The sequence below is a fragment of the Eumetopias jubatus genome, unplaced genomic scaffold (genome assembly GCF_037043125.1).
Source record: "Eumetopias jubatus isolate StellerSeaLion01/CBP00866 unplaced genomic scaffold, mEumJub1_p1.0 scaffold_9, whole genome shotgun sequence".
In the NCBI taxonomy this organism is placed as follows: domain Eukaryota; kingdom Metazoa; phylum Chordata; class Mammalia; order Carnivora; family Otariidae; genus Eumetopias; species Eumetopias jubatus.
Genome location: NW_028274815.1, coordinates 50,865,272 through 50,879,341, shown reverse-complemented (window position 1 = coordinate 50,879,341; position 14,070 = coordinate 50,865,272). Strand labels below are relative to the sequence as shown.

Below are 14,070 nucleotides of genomic sequence, written 5' to 3'. Positions count from 1 at the left end.
CTCTGGCAATGCTGGAATTCTATATCCACAATTTCCAACTTGACGTGACTGGTGAAATAAAGTGATATTTCCCTCTCTCTCTGTAACACCATCTTTGGAAATGTCAAATGAGAATAAGAACTTACAAACTCTAAGCCCCTAGAATTTTGCATATAGGTCTTTCTCATTTGCCTTAATTTCTACCACAGGAGTAGTAAATGACCCTGCTTGTGTTTCCACCCAAACCAATACTTAAATGTTCATTCAAGTGTCTTTGTAAAAAATTGAAAGAATTTAAATAATGGATTTTTACTACAGTTACATAAAATGAATACAAGTCAATAGAGTCAATGTTTAAAATAGAACCAGGATAGGCCTAAAAAAAAAATAGGCTATAGTAAAGTACAATCAATTTTAATGAAAACTAAAAAGCTAGTCAGAGCTCTATTTATCAGCGTTCACTGCCAGATCAATGGTCTCTGAAAAACACGAGGAAAACTGCATGAAGCTGATGTATGAACATCTTTCTTTCATTTGCCAATCAACTGTCTTAATACCTAGATGTAGCAGAAATGTTCTAGTATTTTTTTAAAAGGGAGTCTCATCTTTTTAAGCCAATTAACAATTTAAAAAATCTGACCATCAAAAATACACCCAATCCTGAAGACCTGCTTTAAGTCTATGTTCCAATTCTTGTGTTCAATTTACTTGATTATTAAATGGCAACAGTGCCTTCTGATAAAGGTACAGGATTAAGAACCCTAAAATCTTACCTCTGGTGCCAACAAAAGAACCATTTCATGGCTTGATTCAGAGTGAGGCCAATCTCTACCAAGTGAGATGTTTTTTCTCCTATTTGCCATATGAATAAGTCACTTATTTAATGTAGTCAAATTTGTGAAGCACTATGAGATTGTTGCACAAAGCGCTATATAAAATCCAAGATAACACTATTATAAATACATATATAAACAACAACCCTTCAACTGTCGCTATTTGAAAGGATCTGGAAGTCTAACCTTAGAATGCCAAAACTAATCGTTTTTCTTTCATTGAAAATTTCAGCAGTGTCTTAGGCCCTTCAAGTATCTATTTCCCAAATGCTTTAATGTAACAGCCAACTGCTGCCAAAGCTCTTTATGTAATTTCATTAAGGAATTCCCTAAACACCTCAGAAAATATGTTACTTAAAACTGCTTATATCCATTCCTTTTTCCACTCTCCAAATCCTTTCCTTGCTATTATCAGCAGTCACAGGACCATGGATTTTGCAGTTTCTTCCAGCTGCCACTGTAGACCATACAAGTAGAAATCCTTAGATTAGAAAGGGAGAAATATGTTCCAGGAAGATTCCTGCCTACTCCACCCCACCCCACCCACCCCTGGCCCCAGCAATGATCATGAAGGATTGTAAAGAGATTGTGCATAAATTCTAGCTCTGCTACTGACTCATCTCTCCAAATTATAGCCAAGTATTTAAAAAAGGATATTATTAAAAGCAAGTAAGAGGTAAAATATCCTTTAACAGAGGACTTTACAAAATTATGTCCAGGGAGATAAATTACTAACTGTAATTCTCATAATTATTTTTAAATCTCTGTCTGAATCCTTCTTAGTAAAAGAATTCAGGGGACAAATCTATTAGAGTTTAGGTGCTGGGACTAACTTACTCTTAATAGAAAAACAGGTCACCAGCTTGCCATGCATAATGACTGCCCAGGGAATGAAGATTTATGACACAGAAATAAGTTCACTTTGAAATATGCTTTTAAATTTAGATTTTGGCAAGGCTTCCAAACCTGAAAGAAAGACAAGTGGTAGGGTGTCCGTAAGAGGCTTATAAAAGGGGATACTTGACTAGAATTGGGGTAAGCTATTCTGGGGCATAGGTCTGTAGCCAGTAGGCACCTGAAACCTAACTCAGCCTCTAGCTCCTTTTTACATGAGGGATTCTTTCTAGGTCTAATAAAATTCAGGAGTTGAGGAAGCCTCTGAAATTATAAGCAAAATATCACATGCCTGTACATATGTGCATTTTGTCTGGGGAAAGGGTTCACAGCTTTCATCAAATTCCCAGAGGCCCCTTGCCCAAGAAAACTTAAAAGAAATACTGCACTTGCTAGAGGCTTTGTAATATGAATTCACTGCACAACGACATTCTGCATTCCCTTATATCTCAGGCTGTTTTATAGTCTCCATTAGTAATTGAAAGTGAATTAAATAAAAATGAGGTTCTTATGATTCATGTAACACTGAGAGGTTGCTGCTTACTAAAAAAAATCCACATATTGCTTATAATATGCTATCCCTGGATCCAAGATGTCAGAAATCTTTAAAAAGTATACTTTTTATGACAGTATAACACAAATGCAGAAAAGTACATAAATCAAAGGTATATTGGTCAACATTCTTTAATCTAGGATTTTTTTAACTGTTAATGAGCAGATGATGTAAATCACTGGAGAACAAGAAACCACAAGAAGATAAGATTATAAATGAGACCTAAGAATATGGCTGTATTTACAGGTCTGCTCCCCCAGGTTCTTAAAGACACCCAAGCTCTTTGATATGGGACATATGTACACTCTTTCAGTGATAGAAGGGTGAATGAGCAGCAAATCTGGAGAAGAGTCAGAGAGATGTTGCAGTGTACAGAGGAGCCTGAAGTATATACAAATCTTTGTCCAAATTGAGCTGGGTTCAAGGCTTGGAGCCCATAAACATGGCAGACATCACTGGGTTGATAGAGTTTTCAAAACATCTATAAGACAAACTGGTTTCTGTATTCATTAGACAGGCCATCCATCTTTATAACTACTACCACACTATGGACAAAAATCCCCAATTATTATTATTCATCACTTATCTTCCAGTAAAATTTTTATTTTTCTCCTTCCTAAAAAATTATCCTTAATGACTGTAAAATGATGTTTTATATCCTGCCCCTTACCTGCCTATCTCTTAACTGTATATGAAGATTTAAACAGTATAAGTTATTTAAAACAAATCTATAAAATACACCTACATTTGCCCTGCACACTTCCACTGCATTACTATACCAAGAACCAAGTCTCAATTAACCACTATCTGACCCTTGTTCACTTTCTTCCCTCCCCTCCTCCTGCCAAAGTTTGCCCTTCCTGCCAAAGTTCAGCACTTCCTAGAAAAGTCTCACTGCCTGTTTGATATTGTACTTCACTTTAGTCACCAAAGGAAGAATTTACAGGTGCTTGGCCCCATCTATAAGACCATGACCGAAATCTGACCTCCTGTTACAATACGTGAACTCCTGCCCTACTGATAAGGCTGGCAGATATAAGTAGGATTTTTCAAATAATCCTTTGGGAATTTATAAGCAGCACAGCCATAAAAGGGGGGTGAATGGAAGGTCGGTTTCACTAAAAATAATAAATATTGCCATGTTTATTCAAAGTGTGCCTTGTTATCCTCCAGGCCAAAAGTTCAGATAAACACTATTGTAAATGACAAAATATTAGAACTTTTTGTTACTTCTGTTATGATCCTTCCGTTGGACACCAATAGAACTGTTTTCCCTTGTATAAGTCCCAGCCCTGATACTGTATAACACTGCCTGAGGCTAGAATACTGGATTCATTTGCAGGTCAAAAGGAGGGCAGTTATCTTTCAAAATCAAAAACAAACATTTATTGAGTATTATATACTACTAATACTAAGTGTTAAGTGCTAGGGCTAAAAAAGACGAATAAAACATGGTACCTGCCCTAAAAGAGCTTACAGTCTATTGAGGAAAAAGAATACATATTTAGGATAAGATGATAGAATATAGTCAGCACTCATACAACTATGAACTGGGTCCTATAATAGCGTAAACGGGAAGTGGGTCCACTGAGCTCCACCTGAAACATCAGGAAAATTTGCTGGAGGCCACAAGTATGAAATAAGTATGAATCCATAAAATAAAAAGAAGTGGGAATACTCATTCAGGCAGAAGGACTAGAACAAGGAAAGAATGGCAGGCAGGAGAAGCATGGTGCGGTCAAAGAACTGGAAGCATTTCAGTATCATTAAAGCAAGGTGGTAAGCAGCAGAAAATATGGCACACAGGACATGGAAAACCTTCTACACTTCTGCATTTTACTCCATAAGTGACCAATTAGAGAATTTTATGCAGATAACATATATGCCAGATTTATATGATACACAGATCGCTATCACTACAGTGAGAAGTCGAGTTAGGGATTTATGATAATAAAGTAGGGAGAACAGTTAAGAAAATGTTTTCAAGGGGCGCCTGGGTGGCTCAGTCATTGAGCACCTGCCTTTGGCTCAGGTCATGGTCCCAGGGTCCTGGGATCGAGCCCCACATCAGGCTCCCTGCTCGGCGGGGAGCCTGCTTCTCCCTCTCCCACTCCCCCTGCTTGTGTTCCCTCTCTCACTGTGTCTCTCTCTGTCAAATAAATAAATATAAAAATCTTTAAAAAAAAGAAAAAAGAAAGAAAATGTTTTCAATAATCCTGATGATCCAGGGCAATCATTTTAGGATAGGGGAGGATGAGAGAAAGTAAAACTGTACTTAGGAGGTCACATCTGCAAGATAGGGAGATCTGGATATGGTACTGAGAAAAAAGAAAAGGTTTGGGTTTCTGCTTGGGGACTTGATAGAATGCTGTTATTACCTGAGATCATGGTACCTCCTGAAACAGATTTTAGGGAAGGGGGACATAATGAGTTCATTTAGAAACATACAGAGTTTGTACTGCCTGTGGAATATCCAAAAATGTTAATATTAACTACATCAGGAAATGAAAAAAATATTTGTTACAAATTTTTAGATTAATCCATTTTTAAATATCTTTTTCATTAATATTATGAAGAGATGCCCTCCACTATACAGTAATACAAATCAGTGATTTGAGAATGGGAAAACCAATACAGAGAAGTAACAAATTATATCCCCCAAAAAAAGTTATGAAAAGAGTCCACTCTAGAAGTCATACATGATCTGGCTCTTCCTTTAGCAAAAGAGATATCTGAGTGCTTTTTTAAAGTCCATCTAGGTCTGGAACAGCAATGTCTAAAAAATAAACATGTATTCCAGAAATAGAGCTGAGCTCTTACCACTAGGTGTACTTTTTCAAAACTCGGAAACATTATGAATGTATGAATGAGGAAAGAGGTCTGTCTCTGCCACATAAACGATGCCTTATCAAATTATTACAGAACATTTATGAATGCCAAATATTTCAACACTACAGAGTATCAGTGTGTGGAATTTATTTTTTAAATGGGCAGTTTAAGGCCCACCCTAAACTCACAGTTTAGGATGACACAGATTTCATGTATTTACAAAGTATACGTTTTGAATAACTGATAAACTTTGTATGTTGATGGCAGAGACTAGAACCTCTGCCTACATGTCTATGCTTTACATCATACACTTTAAAAAACACCCATAATGTGTCTAATAATCAGGATCAGAGATACATAACTCTTGCCAGGTTAACTGCACTGATTAAATTCCAATGATGTGCCAAAGACAGAGTGAGGCACCATTCATATTATTATCTGTAACTGTACTAAGCAGATCATTATTCTCAGAGCTCACATATGAGAAAGCTAAGGTTTAGGTAACTTGCCTCACACCACACAGCTATTAAGTGTGCAAATTAATTACTTCAGTACTCTTATGAATCACTTGTAGAGTTCTCATTTGAGGAAAATTTGTTACATTTTCTATATCATAAAATCTTAAGAAAGCTCACAAAAACTAGCAGATAAATACTGTGATGAGATAAAGTGCTGTCATATTATAGTCATTGAAAGATTATAACTTCTCTCCTGGTAGACTGTAATTTTTTAAAAGCAGAAATCCTTGCTCTGATTTATACATCCTTGCTCTCCAAACCCATTTCACACAGAACAGAAATTCAGTAAGTGTTTAGTGAATAAGTAAATGAGTTAGCATACGCTCAAACAAATGTACTGCATTTTTTAGCTACCACTTACTTATTCCTTCAGTTAGTATTTATTGAGTACCTACTATATGCCAAGGACTGTTGTTGGCACTGAAGATATAACACTAAACAAACTACTGATTTTCATACTTTTACACTATTTGAGAGGAAAAGTAAATTTGATTTTGCAAATATGAGACTTAACAATAAAATACAAAAAAGATTAAAAATAAAAAAATAAAAGGAACTGAATTCCAGATTGTTAAAAAAAAAAGCAGTAATATATCCTCATCAAGTTGGATTTATCTAAAGTATACAAGGATCATTTAATATCACAAAAATCTATCAGTGAAACTCACCACATTCATGAACTAAAGGATAAAGATCACAGGACTGTATCACTGTATTTGGAAAACAAATCCAATAAAATTCAATACTCATTTATGTTTTTATAAAAAACTATCAGGAGTCTAGGAATAACTAGATAAAGAATATTTACCAAAACTTTATTGTAAACATCAGTTAATGGAGAAACTTTGGATACCTCTGTTACAGATCAAAAATCAGACAAGGATGCCTACTATTATTTTCCTGAACAACACAGTAATGATGATCCTGGTCAATACAATAAAACAATATGAAGAACAATGAGATATATGGATAGGAAGAAAATAAACAAGTCAATATCTGCAGATCAACTACACAGAAAATCTATCATAAACCAAAAAAACAAACCATAATAAAAGAGTTGAGCAAGGTTACCAGACTTAAGTTAACTTACAAAAATCAAGGGCATTCCTCAACATCAGCAATTATTAATTAAAAAGGAAGGTTGAAAACAGCAACAAAAACTGTATTTTGCTATTAACCTTAAAAGAATCCCCAAAACTATTAACACAGAAACAAAGCTTAATAATTTAAAAGTAGACTTTTCCATGAGTAGCATGACTTAGCATTATAAAGTTGTTAATTCTTCCCAAAATTTATCTATCAATTCAAATCAAATTTCTAGAAGAAAAATTTTTTAATGAACTCAAAGATTCTAAAATATATAGAGAGAACCACTAAAATCTACTCCTGAAACTAAGATTATACTATATCACTCTAGGTTAACTAACTGGAATTTAAATAAAAATGTGAAACAAAATAGAAGAAGATTGAAGAAGTAGAAGAGGAGGAGAAGGAAGTAGAAGAGGAAGAGGAAGAGAAGAAGAAGAAAAGAAAATGATGGTAGAAAATGATTCTGTCAAAAGATAAGCATCAAGGAAGTCATAACTTTAAGGTAGCCCCAATTTATTTTAACTTCTTTGGGGGAAAAGGTACTGAAGCTTTTCCATTAAAAAAAAAACTACTTATATAGACAGCTATTTTCATTATGAAATTCATTCTATACTTGAATAAAATAATGTGGTTTTTTAATAAATAAATAAATAAATAAATAAATAAATAAATAAATAAATAAAATAGAGAAAATAAAGGTTCATAAATAGTGAAGGCAATTTAAAAGAGGAGAAATGAAAAGGGACCTGTTTTACCACACATGTAGATGTATCACAAAACCAAATTTAACAAAGTAGAGAATTGAGAAACAGATTCTCATATATGGATATTTAGTATATGCCCAAGGTACTATCAGGAATCAGTGGGCCATATGCAGATTATGTAGTAGATGGAACTGGTAAAACTGAATTCATCATATAAAAAAAAAAATTCAGTTGGATTCCCACTTCATACTATATACTACAGTGAATCCAAGATGGATCAATATCAAGATGTGATGGGAAAAATGTTAAAGGTAGCATAAAGGGAATGCCCTATGACCTTGAATAGAAAGAGAGGGTTTTTTTTTTTTTAAATACAATACTTAACAAGTACAAACTCTAGGAGCGCCTGGGTGGCTCAGTTGTTAAGCGTCTGCCTTCGGCTCAGGTCATGATCCCAAGGTCCTGGGATCGAGCCCCTCATCGGGATCCCTGCTCAATAGGAAGCCTGCTTCTCCCTCTCCCACTTCCCCTGCTTGTGTTCCCTTTCTCGCCGTGTCTCTCTCTGTCATATAAATAAATAAAAATCTTAAAAAAACAAGTGCAAACTCTAAGGTTAAAATTGATGGATTCGATTACATCAAAAATCAAAGATTTCTGTTTGTGAAATATAACACATACATAGTTTAAAGTCTGGGGGCAAACTGGGAAAAAAGACATTGGCAACATCCTAAACTGTCAATATCTACAATATATAAGGAATTTCTGAGATTTCTCTTTCTGGCAAAGAGAAAAAAACAAAATTTGGCTTAAGAAAGCCAATACAAAATTGAACGAAGGCTAAAAATAGGCATTTCAGAGAAGAAAAATCTTAAATGATTAGTGAGTCTATAAAGAGAAGCACAATGTTATCAGTAATCAAAGAAATGCAAATTAAAACAAAGAGATATCCTTCAATATCTATCAGGTTAGCAAAAATTAGTTAAAATAAGTATTATACATATACCTTGGACTGAAATGAAATAATGATAATAATGTGTCACAAACTAAGATGTATATCATTTATTTAATTCTCTGTACATGAGATTGTACATGAGATTGAAAAAAAAAATTATCTACTTATTTTAGCTGCCTTGAGACAACTCAATCTAGATCTTGCTCCATCTTCATATGATAAGGAATGACAGATGTAGAGAAGGAGTGGAAAGAGGGAGAAGAAAGGAAGACGGGAAGAGGGAATCAGAGAGCGAGGAGAAGTAGGAAGAGGGAGGAGGGGAGGGGAGAAACAATTACCAAGTCTTTTCTCAGACTAATGGAAAGTACTCTGGCCATGAAGCCCATAGACCAGTGTCCCAACCTGTCTGAAGTAATGACTAAGTGACACTGTATTAAACATATGAAGAAAGAAAATGGAAAGAAGACTGGCCAAAAGACTCACTCAATCATATTATAAAATAAGCTGATAGAAACTTCATAGAACTTTGCTATTAAGAAATATCAATAATGGACTTCTCTCATCAATCTGTCTTTGATGATACTTTTTAATTTTTTGATTGCCTTTGTGTGTATTATGTGTCTGCATGTAGGTGTACTACCAAGATGGAGAAAGGGCTATTTCTTATAATACCATTAACACCCATAATAACTTCCCCCCCAGAGAGATTCCTCTTTGCATATGTTTTATATGACAAAAGGAATAAGTGTCATCAGGAATAAAAAAATAAAGTTTTTATAAATATTATTTTAATATATAAAGATAGGCTATTTTTATTTAAATAACTACATCATTAAATTAAGAACAGAAATCTGTGACTATTTCTAGGTATAATCTTATCTTTTTGGTGACGGATAGAAATTAATGTTATTCGCTTATATCATTACATCATTAAATGGCAAACAAAAGATTCAAGAAGAAAAGGATAATTTTTTATAATTAATACTCCTTAAATAATAGTTTCTTTTTTCTTACTCTTAATAAGAGTAAACAGAAAAACTATAAAAAATGAGAAGGAAGAGTTTTTAACTCAATCTACATCTTTATTAGTCAGAGCCAGATAAAGACTCACCAGGACAGAATATATGTGTAGACATCGATAAACAGGAGAGAAATCCACCAAATCTTGGGCTCCAGGTACCTGCAAAACAAACAAGATTGTCACAAAATATTCAAACAAAGCTATGAAGAACTTTGAACTGCATTCATTTTTACTATTCAAGTGTAAAAACTAAAAGCCAGCTCTAGTTTCTAGGAGAAAAACACAGAACAAACAAACAAACAAACCACACTCCCAGAAACCTAGTTTTGGTATTTTCGACATGGGATTAATAAACTCTGAAGATATCAGCAAGGCTGGGACACAGAACAGAAGGATAAATAACAGAAAAGAGTAACAGGTGTCACGGGCCCTGCATCTGCTTTTAGAGATATATTTTAGGCTTCAAAAAGGAAGAGAAGAAGGTGAGAATGTGATTTTGACCATGTGACTGCATCTTCTTAGATTCATGGTGGTCTATATAAAAGACTAAGTTGCAGTGGTCAAAACCAAAACTGGCCACACAGGAGGAATTAAATGACCTGCCAGCCACCTTCCGAAGGGCATAAGAATTAGTGAGTATTTACATCAACATGCAATTGAAATACAGAAATATGCTAGAGAGGGGGATCATGTAAAAAGTAAGAAAATAAATGGAAAAGCCAAACCTAGAAGTAATGCCAGAAAATTATATGAACAAGGTAGACAGATTAAATCTAGACATCAATAGACAAAGTAAAACAAACAACATTAGGTAAGAACTGGAGATAGCCACAGTGCTAAAACTGTTTGGTTATGTGGCCTGACAATGAGTAACTCACAATTTACTTTTGCCTCAATTTCTTCAACTGAGAAAGGAAACTATTCCCTATATTGTTGGCCTATAGGAATTAAACAAGAATACAAGAACACTAAGTAAATATTGAACAAAACAAAATAAAGCAAAAAAGAAAAGACAAAATTGCATAAAGAAATAATCAAAATAAAAGACCTAGCTGCAGTTTTTACTGTAACATTGGTAACTGTAGGATTCATCAGAATATAAGCAGCAGGGCGCGTCTAATTTGGGTTGAACTGACTCATGATGACAAGGTCGGTTTCCCTTATTCCATCAAGGATGGCTCATTTCCTCTTTGGGGGTATAGGTTTCTTCACCAAGATGTTTTTCCTAGTGAAATCTACTCATTCTACAACCCGGCAGCACAATGCCTACTTTCCTGTCCCTCCAAAATCATGACCTCTCTACATTTACTCGTTCAAATTCATTGACTATTCTGTTCCTTTGCTATATACCCATGATAGCACACACTAAATCTCTATGTTTAAGAAACTCCCAGTGCTACGTTCTGCGTGGAGCACTGGGTATTATGCACAAACAATGAATCATAGAACACTACATCAAGAACTAATGATGTAATGTATGGTGATTAACATAACAATAAAAAAATTTAAAAAAAAAAGAAACTCCCAGTGCTAGATACTCTGTAAGCACTCAAAAACAAAAATAAATAAATAAATAAAAACCTCTTATGAATCCAAACCTTGATAGTAAGATGCTCAAGATCCTACACCATGGCCCAAGCTAGATTTATTTAAAAAAAAAAAAAAGGCCATTAGAAAAGTTAGTGAGCATTAAAAATCACTGAGAAAAACATTTTATGGACAGATAAACACCACATAGAGACAATAGGTGATCATTTTAGACACTCTTATTTGAAATGACCAAACATTGATGCATCTTTACAGTCTCCCCTGTTGGATTACAAAGTAAAGATGTGAAGGAAATTTATTTTAGCTTGCCAGAAAAACAGGGCCTCCTAGTGAAAACTTCAACTAAGCAAAACACAAGCTCAAAAGATGAAAAATAGAAAAATTCATAAAATTATATTGATAGTATTTCAACTACATAAAAATTACACATACATATGAAAAGAGATAAGAAACATAAAAAAAGTTTTGATCGGTACAGGAAATGAAACTTGTTTCTTTTATTTAGAATTTAACGACTATAAAGTTATTTATAATAAATATACATTTATAAAAGGTTTAAGGAAATTTAAATAAATTCAGTCACAACTTTGTTCCTATGTTCTTCTTTATGCAGTTTATTTATTTTGCTTTGCTTTGACTCAGAACCATTAGTTTCATTCAAAAGGAAACTGCTCGTAAGCCATTCTCGGACAGAGCCGTGGCACCTTCACATGTCAAACTCATCCTTACAGAATGAACATCCACATTAGGGGACAGTTTCCCTAAAAATCTGTGATGAATAAGCTAGTGGTAGCCCTTACCGATGGAGCTAAAAAGAGTGGTTTATCTGGACCAACTAAAAAAGAGATGTATTTAGAGAGGACAGAAAGGTTTCCGTCATTTCCAACAAATATTTACAACCAAACCTATTCTCTGCGAGGCTGTCTTGACATCCTCATCCTCAGCTTCAAACTGTTTAAAATGCCCTGACCTGGAAGTATTGGCTTTGCCATTTCTTACCCTCCACAACCACAATCCAGTTAAGTCCCCCTAAGCAAAGGACTGCCTGCTTTGAAAGCAGTCCACAGACATCTAGACAAGAAAAGAAGGAGCAAAATGGGGTTTCAGTTCACAAACTTCACCTCCACCCCTAAAATAGCCTACTATTTAGAAATCATTTTTCCTCCATGCTCCCTTCTGCGAGGAACACTAGGAGCACTGCAAGGAACCAAGAAGAGTGCTGTGAGGAGAAAGGTATGTAAAGCATGCACTGATTCATGTTGCTTTGAGCTACATGTGTTTTCTCTGCTTCCCCTAATGAAAAAGAATCACTTCGACCGAAAGGCAAAAGGAGGAGAGTGACATACACTGTACGTGAAGGAATGCCACACGTTTGGAAGGATAAGAAATGAACTTTCAAAAACCTAAATAGATGGGAGTGGGAAAGAGAACAAAAGGCAGTTTCTCCTGACTCGTATAAATAGGTCTGTTTTAAGGTCCACATTTTGCTCCCCATTCAAAATGCAAAATCTCTGTCAAGGTTGTCTTCATTCTTCTTCCCCTCCTGTTTGCCCTTCTCTCCCCTCAAGTGCAAAGAATGATTCAAGCAGGTTTAGGTTTCAGCTGGGGCAGAGGGAGGGGTCCAAGGACACTTTCTTAAGCTAACAATGACAGTCTCTAATGGTTTCTGTCTCCTAACAAAAGCCAGGACTCTGTCTTTATCAGCTTCATCTAATTTTTCCTTTCCAAAGTAAATAACACAGCCCTTGCATTTTACACATGTCCAAGTTTGACAAATCATTATCGACTGGGACTATAACTGATAAGAGATAACTTTGTGGTAGGACGTTGTCATTTCCTCTCATAAGGGCTTTCTTTCTGAGATACAGAAACATGATTAAAATAGTTAAACATTTCCTCTGCCTGGCAGTCAGGAACTCAAGACATTAAGATACTGGAGTCTGTATTTTTCTAGTTCAAATAGATCTATGGAGATACCACCAGCAGCCACAAACAGTATACTCAAGATTATCCTGCTTTTTTAACTAGTTGTTTTCCTTATGAATTCACATGAAATAATTTCATCACCAAGGACAGCAGCTGCCTAATTCCCTATATAGTTTCTGAATGGAGAGCATTAGTGCTTTCTGTCAACTCAAACCTCTTTATTATCAGGAAGGAGCAAATTATACGTAAGATTTTAGATTCTGTAACTAAGAAATCTGTGCCACAGAACATGTTATAATATTATATGTTAAGATATTAAAATAACAAATAAAAAGCTATTAAAAGAATTTAGGAGTGGCTGGACTACAACAGTCAGAGGTAGCTATGATGAAGGCAATGCTTAACATTCTACAATTATACATTCACATACCAATTACAGATCGTGCATCACTAGATGCCAATATACATGGCTAGTCTGCCCGTTTCAATGTGCTTCTTACATTTGTAGGATACATATTAATAGCTTCCATCAAAGCTGTAGTTTTTGTTACTTATTGTCTGTAGATTTTGTTAAATAGCATTATATCCTATCAATGTATCAGCTACCACATTATGCCACTATGTAGGTGACAAAAAAAAGAGTCTGAGGACAAAGGAAGCTATAAAATAAGAAAAGTAAATTTATAAACAGGATCAATGAAAGGCACCCTGAAAAAATAGTCTTAGGGGCCTCTGCAGGCAATATATATTAGAGAAGATGTAAAGATTCAGAGTAGAAATGGAAATATTAGATGGTCAGAAAGAAAAGAAGCATAAACATTTCTTTTTTTTTTTTTTAGGACTTTATTTATTTGAGAGGACAAGCGGAGGGGAGAGGCAGAAGGTGAGGGAGAAGCAGAAGCAGGCTCCCCACTGAGTGGGGAGCTGAACGCAGGGCTTGACCCCAGAGATCAAGGATCATCACCTGAGCCGAAGGTAGATGCCCAACCAACCGAGCCACCCAGGTGCCCCAAACATTTCTGATTATAAAAATTCTTGTGAAACATTAGGATCTTTTTGAAATGTTTTTCTTCTTCTCTAATATATCTTAGATCAAGTCAAAGAAAGTCTCTGAAAATGGAAAGGTTAATGGGTAAGTTCCTCTCATAAAGAATAAGGAAAATGATTTTACATATTAAAGAAAAAAGGAGATTTTGATTTTAAAATAAATAATGACAGGGGCGC

At 35.0% G+C, this 14,070-nt stretch overlaps 1 protein-coding gene across 4 annotated transcripts in view; it reads right to left on the bottom strand.

The window, feature by feature from the left end:
• Window positions 1-14,070, bottom strand: part of EXOC6B (exocyst complex component 6B) — a 609,012-nt gene that overhangs the window by 345,811 nt on the left and 249,131 nt on the right. For all 4 annotated transcript variants that reach the window (XM_028116269.2, XM_088026464.1, XM_028116270.2 and 1 more), the window contains one exon: window positions 9,463-9,531. In XM_028116269.2, coding sequence (XP_027972070.1) covers window positions 9,463-9,531 — 69 coding nt within the window. The remainder of the gene's footprint in view (window positions 1-9,462; window positions 9,532-14,070) is intronic.